Source organism: Drosophila sechellia, chromosome 2R, assembly GCF_004382195.2.
Source record: "Drosophila sechellia strain sech25 chromosome 2R, ASM438219v1, whole genome shotgun sequence".
Taxonomy (NCBI): Eukaryota; Metazoa; Arthropoda; class Insecta; order Diptera; family Drosophilidae; genus Drosophila; species Drosophila sechellia.
Window position 1 is genome coordinate 14,369,294 of NC_045950.1, and position 22,425 is coordinate 14,391,718.

The 22,425-nt window shown below is 48.3% G+C and overlaps 3 protein-coding genes across 4 annotated transcripts in view; 1 reads left to right on the forward strand and 2 right to left on the reverse strand.

Moving 5' to 3' along the window:
* Positions 1-13,501: 13,501 nt before the first annotated feature.
* On the reverse strand, positions 13,502-15,092 carry LOC6609762 (otefin). The gene has a single exon (XM_002034380.2). It carries the CDS (start codon positions 14,968-14,970, stop codon positions 13,696-13,698), a length of 1,275 nt encoding a protein of 424 aa, XP_002034416.1. The 5' UTR covers positions 14,971-15,092; the 3' UTR covers positions 13,502-13,695.
* A 231-nt stretch (positions 15,093-15,323) lies between these two features.
* On the forward strand, positions 15,324-16,138 carry LOC6609763 (gamma-secretase subunit pen-2). Its single transcript, XM_002034381.2, has 3 exons — positions 15,324-15,598; positions 15,670-15,774; positions 15,849-16,138. The coding sequence occupies exons 1-3, from the start codon at positions 15,538-15,540 to the stop codon at positions 15,986-15,988; spliced, it is 306 nt and encodes a 101-aa protein (XP_002034417.1). The 5' UTR covers positions 15,324-15,537; the 3' UTR covers positions 15,989-16,138.
* A 624-nt stretch (positions 16,139-16,762) lies between these two features.
* Positions 16,763-22,425, reverse strand: part of LOC6609764 (uncharacterized transmembrane protein DDB_G0289901) — a 77,533-nt gene continuing 71,870 nt past the window's right edge. For both annotated transcript variants that reach the window (XM_032715852.1, XM_032715853.1), the window contains 6 exons: positions 21,178-22,348; positions 20,104-21,103; positions 19,824-20,037; positions 19,488-19,756; positions 18,128-19,374; positions 16,763-18,059 (listed from right to left, as the gene is read on the reverse strand). In XM_032715852.1, coding sequence (XP_032571743.1) covers positions 17,986-18,059; positions 18,128-19,374; positions 19,488-19,756; positions 19,824-20,037; positions 20,104-21,103; positions 21,178-22,348 — 3,975 coding nt within the window. In that variant the 3' untranslated portion in view covers positions 16,763-17,985. The remainder of the gene's footprint in view (positions 18,060-18,127; positions 19,375-19,487; positions 19,757-19,823; positions 20,038-20,103; positions 21,104-21,177; positions 22,349-22,425) is intronic.

The following is a 22,425-nucleotide window of genomic DNA, read 5'->3' on the forward strand; positions in this document are numbered from 1 at the left end:
CAGCGTTTGGGCCATTTCAAGTGCCAAAAAGCTGGCAGACGGCTGTCACAACAGGCGCTAAAACAAACAGGTCAGGCAAAAACGCTAACCAGACATTCGAAGACGGAGACGGAGGCCCTTTCTCATTTCTCCGGTGACTGGCAGGCGGCTGACAAGCGTGCATCATCGGCGGAGCTGGGTGCTGATTCCAGGGCCTGGGTTTTCAGTTTGGGCTGGGTACTATGTTAACTCTGGACCTGGAACTCGGATGCTGGCCATGTCATGATGCCAAATTGCTGACTTTCGGCCAGGACGCGCGGCAAACGTACATAAATAATGCATTTCTTGCCCAACCGACCACATAGGGAGTGGATGTGGTTGTGGTTGTGGATATGGATGGTTGAACTGGTAGATGGATGGATGGATGGATGGGTTGAGCTGGACGTGGGGAGTCCGCATGGATTTGGGTCAGTGGTGTGGCCCGTCTGGTTCCGACTAACAAGTGGATGAACTGCCACTCTCCTTTCCGATCCGTTCTGTTCTGTTCTGCTCCTGCCCGGTATTTTATCTTTTCTCTTGGCCAGTTTCCATTCCCATTCGGACTGCTTAATTGCCTTCGGGGGGCAGTTCATTAAAGAGCTTGTCCAAAGTGCCACAATCGCCCCCACCCACGCCCATTTCCTTTCACCCGATGGCCAGCACTGGCTCATCTAATGGATGCGATAAGATTGTGACATTATTAAATATTAATATTCAATAAATTGCATTAGTTTTCATTAACAGTCGCCAGCGGAATCGACAATGTCTTCATCTGCATGTGCATCTCCATCTGCGGTATCGGTTTCGTTACCTTTCCCGCACCTTTTTTACCCCTCCTGGCGAAGAACATTTAAAGCGCTTTGCTGGAAAATTTATGTTAATCGCTTGTTTTACTTTTAATTTCGCACTTAAAATTGTCGCCATGCCGGGCCCCGTCTACGAACCGAGGTCCGAGGATCTGGGTATCTGGGAACCTGTTCCCGCCACTAGTTCTCACCCGCCTCGGCCGTCCTGGAAAACGTGGAGCTAGCTGCAGCAGCTTTGATAAATTTTATCGATCCTCCGCCGCGCTGGTTCGGCGATTTTAAGGCACATCAAAAGACAATAAAATATATCCACGAAATACGCCGAGTACACAGCGCGCAGAAAGATTGTTTAGAGCGACGATGGAACCTGTTTCAGTGGTCTCCTCCCGGAGAACTTCGATGGCTGAAATCGGGACGTTGGATTTCTGTGTCGCCTGCATTAGCATTACCGTTGAAGCGGCAACTCTTGCAGTCGCTTGTTGTAATTCTAGCATTTTATGTGGCAACGCTTGTTGCACTGCGGCGATTTGAAATGTTTCAGCTAATTGGATAAGGTAATCCCCTACTCGCACCCATCTCCACCTTCTCCTCCACCTTCTCCTCTAATCTGGCCCATAATCCATGGCTCCCAGTCTCGGGGATGCGGGATGCGGACTTTCATGGCCAAGCCCTCAAAAATTAAAACACAATTGAGAGTGTACGACATACAGCGAGGGCGGTTTGATAATATCCAAGTTCTAAAAATGTATTGTACTCACCACAATCCTCAAACTCCAAGTGCCATGGAACCCGTGGTACCGCCCTCGCTGGCTTTGATCTGCATCAATGGGTCCGGAAAGCCCAGCCAAATAAATTTCAAGAGCGAAACAAACTTTACACATAAGCCGCATGACAATTTGGGGCTTAAATAACTATTCACATCGCAGTGACGGGCAGAGGGGCGGAGTCTCGAGGGGCGGGCAAGCGGACAGTGTCAGTCATGAGCTTAGGCGTTGCCGTGTGTGCCCGAGTGTGTGTTAATCCGCCCACACAGTCGGCCAAACGGACATAACCCCAACTCATTTTAATTGAAAATTGTCAACGACTTCGAGCTGCGAGCTGCGAGCTGCGAGTTCCCAACTCCAAAGCCGCAACAACATCGAGCCACAAACACTTCTAATCAAGATCGGTTCCGAGCGTTAGCTCTTGTTGTAATATATATCTGCACTTTTGGTGGGCGGAACGCCCGAAAAAATACAGAAAAAAGAAACTAACGATAGACCATTGCTACGTTGCAGCTGCAGAAATGCGGAAACGTATGTTGCAAGCGGCACAACCTTGGAACCATTCTGGTGCCACCTCCTCCTCCTCCTCCTTCTCGACAGTGGGTTATGCACACGTAAATTAGCATAAATAGATTTCAATCACCTGGCAATAATTTCATTATGAGAAAGGCCGGATCGTCTGGTTGGAAATAACACGCATGTGCCATCGCAGCTTGCGATCTTTTTATTGATTTTTCCCAACTCAAATATGGCTTTGAACTTGGACTTTTGCGCCAATGCTCGTAATACACTCCACGCAGGGGGTAGGATTCTGGACACTGGAGGGCAGGGCGAAGGAGACAGAGATGGAGAAGGAGCTCGGTCACACGACGGAGGCACTTGGATAACAAACAAACGAAATATGCAAAACTGCATCCAAGCAAGCAGGCATCCAAATCCAAGGCGAGAACGACGGGAACGGCGAGCCTGCTAACAAGATGCCAAACGGCCAGCGGATTCGCCTTCGACGTGGCTCCAAGCTCATGAACTGGCAAAATATTAATCAGCCATGGGAGCTGGAAACCCCGAGCTCCGATCGGGAGCTTCGAGCTGCAGATCTGGTGAACTGGAGAGCCGGACAGCAAGTGAGTGGCCGCAGTCAGCATCGAAAACGATTAATTCGCAGCAGGAGATACCTCGCCAATGACCTGCGCACGGACCAGATGGAGATGGAATCGAGATGGAGACGGAGATGGAGATTGGGGAGCGACGATCGAGATGGGCTGTAGTTTTAGTCAGATCAGAGATGGTCAAAATCAGGCCAGTGATCACATCGCAGATTGTGGATTTGCGAAAGATTTTTTTTGCAGGAATATGTTTATATAAAAAATATACTGTTAATATTTTTCAGTTTGAATGGTTTTTATTTTTTATAATATTTATAATATTCAAAGACCATTCTTATTAACTGAAATATATTTGCCACAAGTATAATTGTCATAAGTATAATTATGAAAATATTCAAAGTTGTATTAAGTTTATTATAAATTTCATAGATACAATTATGGATGCTTACTCATCACTATCTTCTGGCTTTGAGCCCGGATTTTCATTCACTGTGCGTTACATCTTTTGCGGGGGGCCTTTCGATTGTCCGCCTGGAGAATTGAATTCTTTGCCTAACTAATTGCCATCGAAAATGCTGATTGACTCAAATCCCTGCGGACGTTTTCACAATTTACGCAAATCCCTCAAAATTAGAGTTGCCATATGCAAACATTTGCGATCCGCGATTCCGCGTGTATGTGTTAAGCTTTCCTACATTTCTTCCTGCGAATGGGGATGGCGATGGGGATGGCGACTCCAACTGCTGCTCATCATGGCAAATGCTAAAGTCATTTCTCATGTTGCCAAGATTTATGGCTTCCACCTTCTGGAGTCGCATGTGGAAGCCGCCGCCGCCTCACAAACGCCTCAGAATGTTGCTGCTGTACGGAGGAAAAGGAGCAGCAGCCGCAACAGAAACGTATGAAGAAGTCCCCGAACTCCGAAGAACAAACTGCCATTCGCACTAAAATTGAATTCTGCTCCGTTGCTCGCATCCCGCTATGATTGATCACTAAATTGCACAAGCTTAAGCCCGACGCGAGCCCACAAAACATGATGGAGATGGAGATGGAGCCAGCAGCAGCAGCAGCAGGAGGAGGACCAGAAACAGGGAGTTGGGAGTTGGGTAGATGGGAACTGTGGAGAACTGAGAACTGAGAGCTGAGAACTGGGATATGGGGTATGGGATCCAGAGGGGCGTCTCGCATTTTTGTTGCATGCTTACAATCAGATCTGTCAGATCAGTTTCCTCTTCTCGCGGCAGAGGATTGCCTGTTTCGGTTGCCTTTTTGGCAGTTTTGTTTTGTTTCGCCGATTCGGCGGCTCTGCGCTGGCATTTATTTAATCCGACCCATCCCGAGCGATCCGGCAGATCCGGGGGCATCATGGAACTGGCGGATCCAGCGATCCACTGGCAGTCGGAGGGTGTGCCAAGGGGCGTTTTATTGTTATATCGACACCAGTAGTTTCGTTGCCCAGTTCCCGTCATTTGCATTAGGCCGTCCGCCATTTCCCGGCCAGGTGATCGGCCGGTGATCGGTTGATCTGCTGTGGGACCACCACCAAAAGGTCCATTAAAATCGCTCATTGAAAATATTTTAAGTGTTTTTTTATATGTCATTTTATGGCTGAATATGGGTAGGGGGTATTCTTTTATTGAATGCGCCCGAAGCTCAGTTTCAGCGGCAGAATTTGTTTATCGTTAATGGTCCAATGGGCAGCCATTTACGACGTGATTCTGTGATGAATATGGCCGAACGAGCGCATTCACTCAGTTTGGACGCAGTTTCCTGCCTTATCTCACGTGGCTTCCGTTGGGCGCCGCACATCATCGAGATCGAAATCGAGAGCATCGATCGATCCATAAAAATGCAAATGCATTAATAATAGTTATAATATCGAATGTGTTAAGCTGCACCAAATAGGGGCTAGTATTTTCACACCTCGGCAAGAGGCAGTTGTTGGCCTGGTCGATCCTAAGATGCGGCTACTGCTTATGGAATCGATTTCATTTATGGCCAATACAACAAACTTCCACCATAAAACGGTTAGAAAGCTCCACTCCACTTTGCAGCACAGAGTGTTGTGTGTGTGAAATTAACTTATTGCCTTTTATTGGCAGTATAAACAACTTGGCAAACATTTTTCAGCCTGCCCATTTGTTATGGAGCTACTTGTCCAACCGGAAATGCGACTCGCCGTTCTCGCCATCTCTCCGCGAAGCCCTCGCCCTCAAATCCCTCAAATCGCATTGCATCGAAGGAAGGCACACAAATCGCGGCTGCGAAGCTGGAAGCGCCAGAGAACTCCTGGCCAAAATTTGCATACGTAATGGGGATCTAAGAGTTCTCTGGGGAAAATCGCCATCTTAAATCAGGCATTAAAGTCGCGCTTAAAGAGGAGTTTCCTTCGTGCACACTACTTCCTAAAGCAATGAAATTACCGACATAAATTATTAACTGTCAAAATAAGCAATAGTAATCCCATATAATTCATAAGTGTTCCATTTCCTCAAGTTTTATTCGAATAATAGTGTTTTAAATTGAAAATGTAGAGTTGTTTTAGAATTCAATTTTTCTTGTTGTTTCGAAGCGTAATGGAAAGTATGAAACACTACAGAACATTTTAAGTATTCTATCTTAAGTTGGGAAATATACATATCTCCATTATTAAGGCGAATTCGTATCATAATGCTATAACTTGTCAAATTATTTATCAGTGTACGCTTGGCTACAGTTCCTCCAAATAAACAGAAGTATTCAAGGATAGACTGGTTCCGGCTCCCTGCTCCGCGACGATTGAACCACGCTGTTCAGCTCCCATTTGCATGCCACACTGCCAATGGCCTAGAGATGTTCGTGTTGCTGCTGCTGCAGTTGCGCTGTTGCTGTTGCTGCCGCAGCTGACCTAACAACATGTTGCTGATGTTCCCGAGGGGGCGGCGGTTGGAGAGTGGGAGGAGCAGCTCTGCCCAGGCAGTATGTTGCGATGATATCTCTTTTAGTGGGGAGATGCAGCAGCATCGGCCGCAACTGCTTGTGGGTCACTAGCTGCGCGAGATGTTGCTGCTGCAGCTGTTGCTGTTGCGCGCATTTTAATTGAATTAACATTTTTACTAGTGTAATGATTTCAATTAGTTTGCACCTCGCCATGTATTGTCAGGCTGCCTGGGTGCAGACAATGTTGCTGCTGCATTGGATGTTGCAGCCTCTGATGCTGCTGCCGCTGTTGCTGCTGCAGCAGACCGACATTCTCCAGGCATTCGGATACGTCTGCCGACTTGATCTCGATGTGCTTGGCCTGCCTCCTCGATTTGGCTGCCGGCTGCTCTCCGCATTTGCATTAATTGCTTGTTGCTGTTGCAACTCCTGCGCTTGCTGTTGGTGTTTCTGCTGCGGCGGTGACTGTTGCTGCTGCTGCTGCTGCACGTGTTTGTTTTCTGGCATTGTACTCGTGTTTGGCTTACTAATGGCTTAATAGTTTTATTGCCGCATCGATTTGCATTCGAGTTTGGTCAGCAGTCGAATGCCGGGAGGCTTTTGAATTCCCTCCACTTGGTTCCTTGTTTCATTCGCTTTTGACCCCAATGAGGACACATTTTTCTCACCCATCCCTGCAACGTAACCCCCCCTCCCTCGATTGTCAACTTGTCGCTCTGTGTCATTCGCCGGCTTATCTGCCCAGTCGCATTCATTTTCGATTTTATTTCTGCCTGCCTTTTGACATCGGCTGCCTGATCCAGCCCAGCGGCCTGCGTCGGCGTTTGCTAAAAGCCCAGGCCCAGCGCTGATAACAACGAAAAGTACACCGGGAGAAATTAGCTATGAAGTGGTTAAGCCAAAGGACACAACTCATAAGTTTACAGTACTTACCTAACTAACTTCACTATGCAAGCAAATATTTAACAGCATTTCAATTGGTTCACTTAATGGAGTTAATAGATTTAACAAAAAGAAAATAAAGGTTACTTATCCTTTGTAAATGAAAAATAATGTAATTGGTAAAATTTTATTTATGGTAATTATTTCAAGAAATATTGAAATTTCTTTCAGTGAATCCGCGGCAACCACTGCATCGGCATCTCTGCTGGTTGGTCCTGGCGGGCATGCATTAACTTTAAGTGTAGGTTACTGATAAGCGTGCCTCGGCATTGGTGATGCATGGTCATCGGCCGACTCCCAATCCCGATCCCCTTGATCAGCCCCCCAGTCCCTCCTGTTTTGTGCCACTTTTCGGGGCCCTACATCCTGCGATTCGCGATGGCCAGCAAAACGAGTTTGTGCTCTGAGTCTTTTGTTTTATGCGCTGATTTTTTTTTTCGGACTGTGATTTTGGGGCCAAATCACTGCATATGCATAAATAAATGCGATAAGGCTTCGAACCACCACCTCCCCCCACCCTTTTTGTGGCGCGCCCCTCTTTTGCATATTTGTCGATTTGTCGTTGTCCCTCATTTCGTCGCCTCACCTCCTGGCGGCCATCTCCTCGTCCTCGTCCCCATTCTCGCTCTTAGCCCCGTCTCCTCCCTGCCATGACATACGATGTGTTGGCGCTGCAATTCGCCCAGATGGGGAATACATTAAGAAGTCGGACTGCAACTGGTCCCATCGCTCCGCTAAATTGATATTCTGGTTTTGGGCTTGTCCGTTCTTTTCTGCTTTTCCGCTCTTTTCACTGCCGAAGCATAAAACTCGCACAAATCAGCGTTAAGAATTAATTGTCGGTTATTATCGTGGATTATTCATAATTTATTCTAAGCTCCGGCTGCAACACCGATTCACAACCGAAGTTATGCATTCGTTATAAATTAAGTTCCACTCGTAATTATGGTCATTTGGCAAGTGTTTACTTTGCGCTTAGACCGGGGCGTGACTTCCATTTGTCTTCATAACAAAAGGCGAGCAAAAGGGAGCACGCATTTGCATAAGAGAGTGGAGCCACTGAACTGCGGATCCGCCATCCACCCGGCCACCAAAAATGTCAGAAACACATGTAATGCGCCTAATTACGAGTCTGCCTGCACTCGAGCTGCCGAAAGTGGCTCAGATCGGGGCCGAAACCGCCAGCCAGTTGGCAGCAGGCGGTTTCGAGTGGTCAGGATGGGCACAAAATCTGTTCTGAAAATGGGAAATGGGTAAATACAAATACATTTTTGCCTACTTCCTTAACATGACTTACTAGCATATATTCATGCTGGTATATATTTTTAATTTTAATGCTTTCTTAAAATATTCCCCAACCAACTGAAACCGCTCCTGTTTCCAACTTCTGCAGTGCCTGGCCAACGATCAATAAAAATCTGGCAGGCTGAGTCATCTCCGCCGCTCGCCAACCCGCTGTTGTGCCCACTTGCCATCGAGATGGGGCTGGAGAAATAAAAGCAGAGCAAAGCCAAAAATGCAGAAATTTATATGGTAACAACTTCGAGGAATTTGTCAAGCCAGAAGATGGAGATGCTGAGCCAGTCGCATGCGAGGCCTTGCATTGTCTTCATCCCGATGCGTTTCGTTTCGGTTTGGGTTTTGCTTTTGCCTTTGGTTGGGTTTCGTTTTGCCGGGCTTTAAGGCGGGGGGATCTGTTCTTGGGGTCCATTAAATGGCCAACAATTTGTTTTGGGCAACTGTCACACGAGTTGGCACAATTACAGCTCAGTCCTGTCAGCTTTTGGGCCCTTCACTCTCTCGTTTTCACTGCGAAAACTTAATTAACTCGTCGCTGTCTCATTTGGGTCGTCAGATTTCGAGCTGCCTTTCTCTCCGTAGCCGCAATGCGCTGATCATTGGCCATGCGTTTTGTCATCTGCAATTTCAACTGCTCGAATTACTGGAACTTTGATACGTGCTGAGTCATTCAGTGGGTGGCATTAACAAATGGGTGGCTGACTCTGTGGGAAATGGATGAAAGTTGTGCGGCACCGCCAAAGGAAAACCGCTGAAGCGCAAAACCAACTCACTGAGCTTTCTTGTCCACCCTTCGCTTTCGCTTGTGGTCGCCTCGAATTTCCTTCAGCCATTTCCATTGTTCGCATGGCGGCGCACTTGGCACATACTCTGGCCAAATTGTAAATTATTTGCAATTTCTCAATTTGCAAATTGCCCGAATTAGCCGGACACACGGAGCAGCCAGAACTGCAGTTGACACTGGCACTGGCACCCACCCAGGAGGTGATGGTCATGCCATTGGTCGCAACATTTTGATGGCGCATGCGGCATTTATGCTGATTATGTTGCATATAAATTCCTGCCCCTTCCGCGCCAGCCATCGCACAATGTTTACATGCGAACGCATCGTTGTCCACATCCAGGTAGTGGTGCCGGTCACCCCATCTCCATTTGGCCGCGGTTCATAAATTTAGCCGCTGCTCCGACTTTAACTCGTTCAACGCACTGCTGCCAGGGGACAGGCCAACAACAAGAGCCAAACAAAGGCAGGAGGAAAACGCTGGGCGAGCGCACAGACCACGGCCAGAATAGCCTTCGCGAAACTATGCACTCCGCGAAATAAGATGTGCTAAGCAGGAAAGGTAGCTTAAAACCCCTTGCTTCAAATGCTCTAAAGTATGAAAGCATTGAAATACACAAAGTTTGATTTAATTACTTGACAACTGATGGACTTTTCTCAGTGTAAATACCCTTGGGGCAGCAGGAGCAGCTCCTCCGTGGGTTAGGTTAGGTACGAGCCTGGGTGCGAGTGGGCAAACATAAAGTTGCATACAAATTGCTGACTCGTCGCCGGCCACTTGCTGGCGATGGAGCTGAATCTCGGAGCATGGTGCCCGTTGATGGTGCCCCCAGTCCGCTGGCATCTCGCGTCTGCGGCAAACACATTTTAGCCTTTTGAGCGCGCCTTGACGACAGATTTAGACGTTAAGCAGCCGCGTTAAGTGTCCCCTGGGAAAACGCGGCTAAGCATGCCATGCTCCGTGTTGACAAAACGACTCGCCAGTTGTTGTTGCCTCAGCCTCAGCCTGAGCCGCAGTGCTGCTGTTGCTCATGTTGCTGCGACTCTTGTTGGTGCTGCGGCTACTGCCATGTTGCTCGAGTGCTGTCGCTGTGGCAATTTGTATAGCCATAGATGCAATCGCTGTACCAAATTTTAACACCATTAACTGACCAGCGGCAAGTCTCTTTTTTTTACCCCATTTAGTTTTGCGGCTTTGCGAGGCTTTTAGCAGCTCTCCGCTTGTTTGTCTCACTTTGCTGCATATTTTCGCGCCTAATTTGCGCCGAATAGGGATCGTGCGGCATGGGGCGCAGCCCCACCCGAAACCGAAAAAGCGCCCCGGCTAAAACGCAGCTGGCCCCAAATTTTTTTTTGTGGGTGCCTGTCGCAACATCGCGATATGACGGTAGTGTGTAGTGTGGGGCTTGTTGGGGCAAAACTAAATGGTGCTCACTGGGCAATTGCACATGGAGCGCACAACCGCAGAACTTTTGAGCGGAAAGATGATGATTGATTGCAGTCGAAAAGGGTGGTAAAGAGATGCTGTGCCCCCGCCCATTCAATCATCAGCTTGTGGTCAGCGAAATGTGAGCCAGCCTCATCGACGATGGCACATGTGACAAAACAGCAACAAAATGTCATAATTAATACGGACAGAGAGCCGCGGAGCTGCAGGAAAATGGGTCTGGGTCCACGGTCCCGGTCTTGGGTGGATTAAGCACAAATTGTGTTTATGTTCAACACATAGAAACTGTGACAAGTTAATATACGAGGAGCAACAAATCCGATTATAGGCATGACTTGATTTCATTTGCATCTTGCCAGCAACCTCCTCCCCCTTTGCATGCTGCTCCTACCGCTCCATTCCTGCTCCCCGTCCTAATTGCATCCCATGGACATAAAAATTAATTATAAATTCCATATTTGGCTGAGGGGAATGTCGCGAGTGTTGCTGATTTTATTGTTATGGGCAACCAGTTCTGACTTTGCAGCTGGGGGCCAGTAGCTCCTGCGGCTCCGACCGAAAAGAGGCAAAATTAAGAGAAAAAAAAATAAAATCCAAACAAAAGACTCAGACAACGAAAGCGGCCAGCCAGCTATTCAGTTTAATTTAAATGGGTTTATAATTTATTTGATGCCTGCTCGACTCACGGAGACCACACACACACACACCTCCGCCAACCCACCAGATATCGCATATACCACAAATTATCTCTTCGCCAGTTTAAAATGTTTAATTTTCCATAAAAACCGAGCAGCAGGGCAGCAGGGAGACAGCACAGTCTTTGGCACTGAAAATGGTAACCAAATCCAAATGAGCCTCCAAATGCGATAAATTTGTACAATAAAAAACAAAACTGATTTCCGTCTAATGCGATTGACACCTTAAAAAACAAACAGAATGGAGGAAAACCCAGCTCGTTGCCCGCTTTGTTTCGCTTCATTTCTATTTCTAATTCCAATTCCAATTCCTGTTAAATCAAACAAAACAATACACAAAACACACGAAAATAAACCGAAATACAAGATACATAAATAATGTTATTAAAATAGGCACACCACACCGATCTGGCCGCAACTGTGGGACTGGACTGGTCAGGTCAGGTTGATTAGCTCATCACTTTGGGCCACTAAAAAGCCACTTCCAGCTGACACTGATTGGTCGCTGTGGTCCACAACTTGACAACGAGTAGTCAGCCCAAAAGACACTGCCGCCGCCACAGAGATGATCGGACATGGAGCCAGTCAGAACTTTGGTTTCAAACAACTCGAGCTACTTGATACCTAACAATTGGATGTGAAGGTATATCAGTATATATTCCCAAATTTCAAGGGAATGAATACCTAATTAAATTTATTTTCTGTGTGAGTAAATCCTACAGAACCTAAGTTTTAAAATGTATACATCATACTTATGTTTCCCATCTAGAAATCAATAATATCGCAAAACCAATATGCCCAGTAATATCCCACATACCGTGTTTGAAAAATAATTAATAAATGATTTCTTTCGGCCTTATAGAGTGGGCAGACACTGTCTGTTTAGAGACATACTGTCATTATTTATGGAATTAAAATGTCCAATCTCCCCACATATGCGATGTTCCGATGTTCAACTTTGATCTCTGATCTCTGGGTCTTTGCATAAAAATGTCATCCCTTACGATTAATTATGTGTAGTGGCAAACATGATTCGATTAGGAATTCAAATTCCAGAAAATTGGAACCCATCTGGGAAATGTACCCACATCCTTCCGAGCAGAGTTCACGCTCCCAGGCGCTGAGTTTGGAGACCGGTCAGGTTGGAACAATTAGCCGACTGATTTATCTATCTGGAGCACTGGCAACTGACAGCGTTGAATGCCCGGCACCGCTTACATTTGATTTGATGTGATGTGAGCGCCTACGAGCGAATATGTTGCTGCAACAGCAACTAGCAACAGCAGCAGCAACTAGCAGCAGCAACAGCAACACCAACTAGCAACCAGGAGCAGTTTGTGTTGTGGTGCAAACGCATAATCGTAAAATTTGCAGTGGAATGTTGCAATATTTTTCGCGAGTCGCAAGCAATTTGCGCGTGAATTATTCCAAACGTTGCATTACAAATGATTTCAGCAGCGACCACAACGACCAGCGTCTTTAATTGGCTCACAACGAGGAAGTCATTGGCCCAGCAGCCAGGCAGTCGAGTCACCTCCGCCACCTCCATAGTCCACCATCCGGCTGTTTTACTAGCCCACTCCTTGTTTTCCCTACAGCCGCGAACGTGATGCAGACAAAAGTTTCGGTTTTGGCCATAAAATCATATTCCATGAATGTCACACTTGAGCGGCAACCGAAGATGGGAAGCTGCTGGACGCGGGTGTTGCTCTTGGTCGCTGATGTTGCGGCGGGGTTCTGGTGTTAGTGCTGGTGCTGTTGCTGCTGCTGCTGCAGCTGGTGGACCTGATGTTGCTCTGGGTGCTACGACTCTATTAACGTGTCGAGTGCGTGAAACTTTTTGCAGGCTTCCATTTAATTTCCATGGCCGATGGCTTGTTGCATTTGCCTAAGCAGCCATTGTTGCCTTTTCGAATTGCTGCGGCTGTTGCTGCGCCTGTTGCAGTTGCTTTGTTGCACTTCGGGGCAGTCGTCAAAGTGATCGTGGTTGTCGTCTGCATCGTTGCTGCCATGTAGGTAATTCCTGGAAGTTAATTTCATTAAGAGCAACTAGCAATGCGCGGCGTATTTATTAGCCACACGATATATTGTATGGGCCATGGCTTTGTTTTTCAAGGAATCTGCCGCCTGGCTGTTCCATGCATTTGTGGAATTCATCATCGGCGGCGACTGGCGGTCGTGGCGACCGTGGCGGCCGTGGCAGCAACATCCCCAGCACAACTGGCATTTCCCCCGAGCCACTGATGTTGCAATTTTCATAACTTATTGCTGGCATGCAAGGCAGACCCGGATCCGGTCGCGCTTGTTACCGCTAAATATGGCGCGAAATTTCCTTAAGAAAATAAAGAAATACGCGCAAGTGCGATTTCCAGTTAATAAAATTAAACAGCCCAACTCGGGCAAGGATTTTAAAATAACGCACACCGACCGCTGAACCGACTTGTAAAATTCTTATTAATTCTGATTGCCAGGCATTGTAAGGATCGCAGATCAGAGCGCAGCAGGAACAATCTAGTTGAGATAAGAGCTGGGGCACCTGGTTGCCATTGCGCCTACATTTGGTCAGAGTCATGCCGACAAGTGTTGTACACGCATTCCAGATACTTTTCCATCATTAGCCGATCGTCGTTGCTGCTGTTCCTTGATCCAATCTGGGCAAACACCTGCCACAAGTGGAGTGCAGTGCATCGAAAGCCGTTTGAAGAAAAAACATTTGAGCAAGTGTTCAACTGTGGCGATTCCCTGCAAGTGGGCTTTATTTGAACACGGATAACACGCAGCTTTAATGCTAGTCAAGCTCAAGTTACATCTAAACAAGATTCATACAAAGACCGCAGCGGCGGGCTTGTTTACAAAACATATCCAACATGGTATACAAACTAGGTTACAAATTCGAAATAAGAACAATGATGCGCCGGTCAGTAGATTATGCAATAGACGCCGATTAACAAAAGGACGACGAGTACAATGAACAACTTCGACTTGATGTGATACTTTTGCTCCAGGCTGTTACACCAACGATTAAAGGCCTCGGATACGCTGTTATCATTCGGGCGCAAGGAGTGCCTGGCACGCGGCTCGTAGCCGAGAGAACCGCTACCCGCGTTTCCACTGGCCAGAGTGCGTCTGGAATACGGACTAATGCGATCTCCAATCCGTTCGGCTCGCAAACGAGCTAGATTCCTGGCAAAGGTGCTTTCGTACTGATCTTCCTTGGGATCGTTGTCGTCGCTTAGCTCGTTAGCATAGGTACGATTGTAGTTGGATGAGTAGGAGGACACCGGCGGAGCCTCGGCAGTCACATAGCCTTGGGCTGCAGTACGCACAAAACTGCTATAGCGACCGGGTGCTGGGTTGCTCGCATAGTCATAGGGCCTGGTGGAACTGGTGGCTTGCGCTCTGCCAGATGGCACAGATGGCGGCAGCACAGGAGCTGCTGTCGCTTCATAGACCTGTCGGCGTGGAGGCTCCACAACCTTGCTTTTGTACTCGTACGTAGTGGTCCCGCTGCTTGCGAGCTTCATGGTCTTCTGCCTGGCCGCGTGCTCCTGCTCTACGAGATCTGCAGCTTGGACTAGCTGCTCGTCCTCTTCTTCATCCGACTCTAGGACAATCAGGGAGTTGACCTTAAGGTATTTCTCCTCTCGATCAGCGCGCTTCGAGGAAGCCGGTTCCTCTACAATGGTTTCTGGCTTCCTCAAGGACTCCACTATTTTCCTTTCAGACCCAGAGGAGGTGGAAGTGCGCCGGGTCTGTATGGGTTGAGCAGCATCAGCAGTTGTTGGCTTCCTGCCGGCAATGGGCTCCTCGGGCCATATGCGTTGGCCTTCCTCGGGGCGTCGGCGTACAGCTTCCTCGGGGAGTCGACGCACTGGTTCCTTTGCCTCTGCAGCGGTAATTGTGCGACGAGCCTTTGTGGCGGGTGCCACCTTGTTGCCATCCAGCTTGTCCACCGGCGTTGAGGATGCCGCCGGAGCAGATGGAGCCGTAGTTGCGGGTGCCAGGGTCTCCCGCCTGGTGGTCTTCTTGGGACTGGCGGCCGGCGACGCCTGGCCACCAATGGAGGCGCGCAGGCGCTTTACTAGAACCTTCCGGCTGCTGTCCGTCACGGGGATGTTGGGCAGCCCCTGGGCCAGCATCTTGGCGCGCAACTCTGCATTGGAAAGCGAATCAAAATCGTCCACGTCGGCCATTGTATGATTTTTCGCACACTTTTCGTAATTCGTTGAAAATTGAAATCGGCGTCGCTTTTACGCGGTGTGTGCTAAAATAGTGATGACAACAGTATTACCTATCGATGGTTCTGTTTTAGGCGGTATACAACACTGAAGTGGGTTTGACTTGTAACAGTTTGATTGGCGTTTTAAGCAAAGAGAACACAAGCAATGATATACTAAACATCGCACAAATCGCAAAGTCGTGCAGGCGTAATAAAACATCTATGCAATATTAATATACCGTTATATGCGTTAGATATTAGCAAATGAAACAGTGATCCAATAGTCACTGTTTAGCTCACCCCTGTTTCGATAACTTGTCGATATCGATTGCGCACCAATGGACTAAAAACTAAAACACAAATCAACAAAAGCAAAAATTGAAGTGAAAATATAAACTATTAAGTGCCGACAGTGTTATAACAATACATATTGAGTATTATTTGCTTACAATTTACATATAAGTAGGAATAAGCTTTCCTGGGCCGGAAACAGATTTGAAAACAAAAAAGCAACCACCCACATATCTGGAGAGGATTAATCATGGACATCTCAAAGGCAACAAATCCGCGAAAACTGGAGCTGTGTCGCAAATACTTCTTTGGTAAGAGTTACTACCAATGAGTAATGATTGGATTTTAGCCAAGTTACTTTCTATTTGACTCAAACACCTAGCTGGCTTTGCATTTCTGCCCTTTGTGTGGGCCATTAACGTTTGCTGGTTTTTCACGGAGGCCTTCCATAAGCCACCATATTCGGAGCAGAGCCAAATAAAGAGATGTAAGTCAAAATATGAATACATGCCCATGCCATACAGTCTAACATTCCACAATTTCTTCCCTACCTTCCTCCAGATGTTATATACTCCGCGGTGGGAACTCTATTCTGGCTGACAGTACTGACTGCCTGGATAATAATATTCCAGACAAATCGCACAGCTTGGGGCGCCACAGCGGACTATATGAGCTTTATCATACCCCTGGGAAGTGCATAAACATAACTAGATTAATTCGTTAGCAACTAATGATATTAAAAAAGACTTCATTCCTAAACAAAATTAACGTTTATTATTAATCCATCAGAAATTCCCCTATATGACCCAAACAAAAGCGCAGTTTTGATTTAATTACATATTTTTTATTCACATCTAAAGCTGTTTTTGTTTTTTATAATTTTCTGTATACTTTAAATATGTGTACTATATTTTGTTGAAATTTCTTAGCCGCTAGTTATGTGTTTTATTCATATTCGTCCATATTTGAATGCTTGATTTAGCTTTAGTTAGCCATTTTGTGGATTACATTCTTTGCTTAGATACAATTTCATTGTTTCGAATTCAATTCAATGCGCTTCATCGTCCCATTATCCATCTCTAAAATACATAATTTGTATAAAACTCTGCTTGTACCGTTGCATAAGCCATTATGGTAATTTGTTAAATCCCATTTAATTGTTTTGTTATGTTGTGTGTTTGTATCCGTGAGTCGAATGCCTCCTATGATTTGATTACAAATTGCATTAAGAATGTCAAAAAACCTAGCGACTCTAAATGAGTGTAAGGAAAACACTCGCCGATCTACAAATGAAGACATAATTCAAATTGCTATTATTCGGTAAATCGCTTGCATTTCGTTTGCGGTTCACAGCAAATGCTGCCAATTAATTACAATATTATGCATTAATGTTTATAACACGAACTTGGTGGCAAAGCACTAAGCAGGGCCACCAAATCAATCAGTGGAACTAATTTACAATACAAAAGACTCGCTTTAAGGTATATTTACATTCAATACTTGTTTTATTTATAAATTCTAAAGAATCCATGTGTATTTGGGATAGGAAGCGGGAGTTTTGAGGGGCAAATGGGAGATTTTTTTGGGGGGGCTTAGGCTACAGAACATTAAGTGCCATAAATCACGCGTGTAGAGTCTATGAAGCGGCTAGTGAACTACTACACACCCACATTCACATAGATAATCCTTTAATTACATATATATCTCGCCATCGTTATCATATCATATATGCAGCATATGCGTATAAATATTTAAAGTACAAATTGATGCTTAGAAACAATTAAAATTAATGTGCGGCTGCTGGCCGAAAAATTCATCGTAGTCATTCACGGAGAACTTATAACGTAGAAACTACGGATACGAGTAGTACACACACAGATAAAGATTTAGATACACATAATATATATTTATATTTATAAGAATTGAATGGGCGCGCGCCCAATTTGTCTTTTAGATGCAAATCCCGCGCAGCTCCATCCGCAACACAGATAAGGATAATTAATACACACGCTAAATGCTAATCTTGTACGTTCTACTTGCATAATTTAATCATTTAGTTAAACAATATCCATACATTTCGCTCTCTTCTTAATTTCATTTCTCATTCGTTTAGTTTTATTTTTTACAAAGAAATCAACACACTACAGTATCGAGTTTGATTCGTTTTTTCCCTTATATTTTTTGTATGTTTCATGTAAATGTTTGCTGGTTGTTCATGTTCGGATTACGCCTCTCTCGTATGATATAAATATAAATATATATATCTATATGCAGATGCAAATACACTTAGGAAAAAGTCGCTATATGTAGTTATGCTATATATATTTATATATGTATAGGTTGTATGTGGTAATAGTAGTGATACCTTAGGCTAGTTATAGTTAACCACATCGAACGAAACATCAAAAAATACTTATGCATATAAATAGTCGATTCTGTGTTCCTCTCGGTTCCTCGGCCGCCGATGCATCAGGATCGAAAGGATTCGTAGAGGCAGCCAAGACTGCGACAGGTTTCGACGGGAAGAAGTTGGAATCCAACGGGGAACAAAGCCTTATCCTTCTCCCATTCCATCTGTCTGTCTGGGGATCTCAGAAAATAGCAAATGCACTATGGGGCGGGCACCATGACTTTCCGCTCCAAACTAGTTATTCTTTACGTTATACGCCTTCTTCTCGTTGTTACCGTTCAGTTGATCTCATTTCGACGGACCCGGCGGAAACGGGTTTATCACAGCTACAGCAGCCGCCTGCTGGCTAGCCAAAACAGCCGCTATGGGAGTAAACAATTAAATAATTAGCATTCTACTTTCCGAACTGAATGGCACAGTTGGGACTCACCTCCATACGGCGCCGGGTACATGGGATAGCCAAGGCCGACGTGCGTGTGGTGGTGGGTGTGCACATGGCGCTGCGGTGGTGGGCTGCGTGAGTCGGCGGCACCTGCACCGCCGCCTCCCGCTGCGCCATTGCCGGCAGCGCCTCCCACACCGCCAACGGCTCCATTGCCCGATGGCCCGTTCGGTGGCGGACCTCCGGGCATCGACTGCTTGTGGCCGTCTAATGACGAGCCGGGCGTCACTCCGCCATGTCCTTTCGGGCCGGACAGATCCGGCTTGCTGCCGGGTGCCGGGCCCATTCCTCCGGGTGGTGGCTGTAGGTTCAGCGGCACACCGCCCGCAGACCCAGGTGCCGAGCCGGGCTGCTGGTTGGAACCGCTGCCGGGGCCGAGGACACCGGAAACTGGTCCGGATCCGGGGCCGCTGCTCGTGGGTCCGCCTGGTTGAGGCGGCCCGATGCTGGGACTGCTGACGCTCACCTTGACGGGGCCGCTGCCGCTGGTGGGCGACTTGAGGGCCCGTTCGCTGAGCTCATGGATCTTGTGGGTGGTGTAGTACTGACTGGCCGCGTGATGCAGTGCATCCAATGCCTTGGTGCCGGTGTTTCGCGAGAGATCTTCTGGGGCATGGTACGGGCGAGGGATGGGCAGATGGTACGGTGCCGTATTATACGGACCGGCGGCTGACATCAACACGTTGCGATACATCGGATGATTGGGATCAAACCCAAAGGGCGTCGGCGAAATGTAAGAGGGGTGAAGGAAGTACTGCGACGTTGGTGGTGGTGGCGGACCTTGAGTCTCCATGGTCGGCTTCTGGCCCTCCTGCTTCACCTTCAGCGGTTGATCGTCATCGCCGCCCTTTTGTTTGGGAGAATCCTTCGTCAGGTTGGTGGCCTTATTATTTGCCGCCGCACTAGCCGCCTGTGACTGCTTTAACTTTTGCTGTTGTTGCTGCTGCTGCTGTTGCTGTTGCTGTTGCTGCTGGTGTTGTTGCTGCTGCTGTTGCTGGGCCTGGTGCTGCTGCTGCAGGTGCTGATGATGCTGATGCTGAATGGCCTGCTGCTGCTGCTGTGCAATTTGCATCTGCTGCTGTTGTTGCTGCTGCTGTTGTTGCACTGATCCCATGCCGGGCTCATCCTTGTGCATCATGCCGGGATGAGGTGGAAGACCTCCACTGGCAGCGTTTTGAGCTGCCGCGGCAGCAGCTACGGCAGCCTGATTCTGTCGTCCAGTGAACATGTAATACCTGATGTGAAAAGATACATAAGTTAGTTACAACTTCCGAAAATTAGAAACAATTTTAAAATAAATAATTTGTATTTCTCAAAGACGCGTTTATGATGCTCAAACTTCACTTACCGTCTCAGCTCCTCGTCGCGAGCCTGCTGCACGGCCAGGCTCATGGAATGGCGCTGGTAGATGGCGGGATAGGCGCCCAGTGCCTGTAGATCTTTGGGATGCAGGGCATGCGGCTGTTGTGGCTGCGGGGGTGGCGGCTGTTGTTGCTGCGGCTGAGGCGCTGGCTGCTGTTGCTGAGGCGGATGCTGCTGACCCGGATTTGAGTTGGGCTCCTGCTTGATCTCCTGCTTTGTCATCGGCTCTTGCTTGATCAGCTTGCTGGCTATCATCTGCGGACGATATGAAATCATATTGCATTAGTTTTGCCAAAATGTGATAACGTTAGTAAGGACTCACCTGCTGCTGAGGTGGCATGTGCTTCGGCTGGTCGTGCGGACTGGGGCTCTCCTTGAGACGCTCCTCCTTGATACTTATGCCGGACAACTGCTGCGCTTGTGAGCTGGGTGGCAGACCCGGATGTCCACTGAGCTTGGCGGCCTCCTCTGAAGCAACAATAGAAACTGACCCAAAGTTGGGGTCCACATTGTATGGATACGCAGGCGGAATAAAGCTAAGAGGTAAACAATATGTTAGTTATGCAATGGCGACTGACCTTAGCGATTGATCAACAACTTACTTGAAGGGATAGAAGTGGGGCATGCCTTTGCCCGGTCCAGGACCACCTAGACCGGCTGCTCCCAAAGCCGAGAGACCACCTAAACCGGGTGGCAGGCTTCCTGGCGGCGGCCCAGCCACTGCACTTAGGTTGACCGGCGGCGGCTGAGATCCTGGCTGAGAGGTGGGCGGTCCAACATCCTTGCCATTGTTTTCCTGCCCCGACAGTTGGCCTGGCTGCTGTTGCTGCGAAGGCGGCTGACCCGGCTGTGGCTGCGGTTTGGTCATCAGATCCAATGGTGGATCCTTGTTCTTGCCACTGTAGTCTGCCAGGTGGGCAGCCACCGACTGCTGACCAGGTGGACCCAGCAAATGACTCGGGGGCTGTGAGGTAGGCGGAGGAGCACCCGGCTGCAATTGTTGCTGCTGCTGAGCTTGTGTCAAAGCAGGTGGCAGTCCTGGTGGTTTGCCTGGTTCTGTCTGCACCATGTATTGCGGCTGTTGTTGCTGCTGCTGTGGTGGAGGTGCTGACTGCTGCTGCGCCGGATAGAACTGATACATTCCCGGCACATACATGTTGGGAGCGGGGGCTGGCGGGACACCAACGCCCACTTCCGTCGGCTTCTTGCCCATCAATTCGATGTGCTTCGCCGTCACCGCCTGGCCGACAGACTTGTCCAGCATTTCCTGTTCGGCAACTGGCGTGGAGTCATCGGAGATATCACTGTAGGCCGGACTCTGTACATCCTCGCGCGATACACGGCCCTCAAAGTCACTGGGTCCAGGTGACTTGCGGTTCTTCTTTTGTTTGCTGCTAGCGGCACCCACGCCAACGGAGCCAAATCCAGGCGATGTCTTTAAACCTGCCTGCTGGGCGTAGGCCGATGGCGTCTGTTGATCCTGGACATGACTTGGAGGCCTTGGAGGAGACTGTTGTGTCTGTGGATTAACCGATGCCTGACCAGGCTGCTGCTGCAGGGGATTTCCATCTGGCGGGCCAAAACGCAGTACCCCCGCTTTAACTAAAACGGAAATAGATACGAATTTAGTACGAGGTAGAAAAAAATTTTTAGAGGTAAAAAAATCGAATACTTACGTGCTCCCTGCTGCAACAAGGCCTGCTGCTGCTGGTCTGACAACATGGCAGGCAATCCACCCATTAGTTGTTGTTGATGCTGTGACAGAGCCTGTCCGGAGATTCCAGCAGTGATGCTGCCTCCGGCCACTGGTTGCTGCTGCTGTTGAAGGCTTGCCGCACTGCCTCCTGGGACGAGCAGCTGTGGTTGTTGCTGCTGTGTAGGAGGCTGTTGCTGTTGTGTCGCGCTATTTGGACCTGCCGTTAGTGGAAGATTTCCCAGAGGCAATACTGATGATGCAGACTGCTCTGCTCCAGGTGTTGCAACTGCGCAGATGGGAGTTGGAGCTGGTGGCGTGGCTGGTGGAGGACCAGTAAGCGGCGCTTGCGTCTCTACTACAGAGGGAGTGGTGCTGGGAGCGGCGATAGATACCGATCCAGTAGCTGGTGCCGATGGGGCAACATTGCCATTGGTGACGGGGTTGCTTGAATTGGCGAGGGGCGTGTTTGGGGACACGGCGACAGTTCCCTGACCCGCTGATGGTGCTGTCGCTGGTACTGCCGATGATGCCACAGATGCTCCCGATCCCGTTCCACTTGCGACTCCTGGCGAGGGCGGCGTGGCCGGATCCTCGGGCGCCTGCATGGAGTCCTCATCCATGGAGCTTGCGCCACCGCCCGCTCCGTGGGCATGCGACTGGTGATAACGCAGCCCATTTGCGTGCTTGTACTTCTTGCTGCAGTCCTGCTCGGGACACTCAAGCAGCACTGGGGAGATCGCGCAGGGCGAAGCAGTCTTACATTTCTTGGTGCTGATCTGCACATTGAGACCAGTGACCGGGTTGAGCAGGCTCTGCGGCTGCGTGGCCAGGCCACCGCCGCTGGCCGATATGGGTATGCCACTGGCGTTCACCATGTTCACTCCACCGGCCCCACTAATACCGCCACCAGATGCTCCATCCGAGGCGTCGCCGTTAAGCGGTGAAGGGGCCTCATCCTTCGACTTGCGCTTCTCAGGCCGAGGTGGTAAAAATGCTGTCGGCGATGTGCTGGGCGTGGCCCCGCCTCCGTTGCCCGATGAACTGCTGTTGCTGTTCGCTGCAGCATTACCGGATGCACTGCGTGTCGCACCGCGTCCCTTTGTGGCACCATTACGCAGCTTAGAGTGCACCTGGGCGTGTGAGAAGTAAATCTGTAACGATTTGAAGAGAGATATATAATTAACCATCGAATTCATTTCGGCTTTTAAAAGAAAACAACTCAGTCCTG

Bases quoted from the DNA above. Each gene is read 5' to 3' on its own strand.
- LOC6609762 (XM_002034380.2), bottom strand. From the start codon at position 14,970: ATGGCCGACGTGGACGATTTTGATTCGCTTTCCAATGCAGAGTTGCGC.
- LOC6609763 (XM_002034381.2), top strand. From the start codon at position 15,538: ATGGACATCTCAAAGGCAACAAATCCGCGAAAACTGGAGCTGTGTCGC. The intron at 15,599-15,669 runs GTAAGAGTTACT...TCAAACACCTAG, and splicing joins GTGTCGCAAATACTTCTTTG to CTGGCTTTGCATTTCTGCCC. The intron at 15,775-15,848 runs GTAAGTCAAAAT...ACCTTCCTCCAG, and splicing joins GCAGAGCCAAATAAAGAGAT to ATGTTATATACTCCGCGGTG.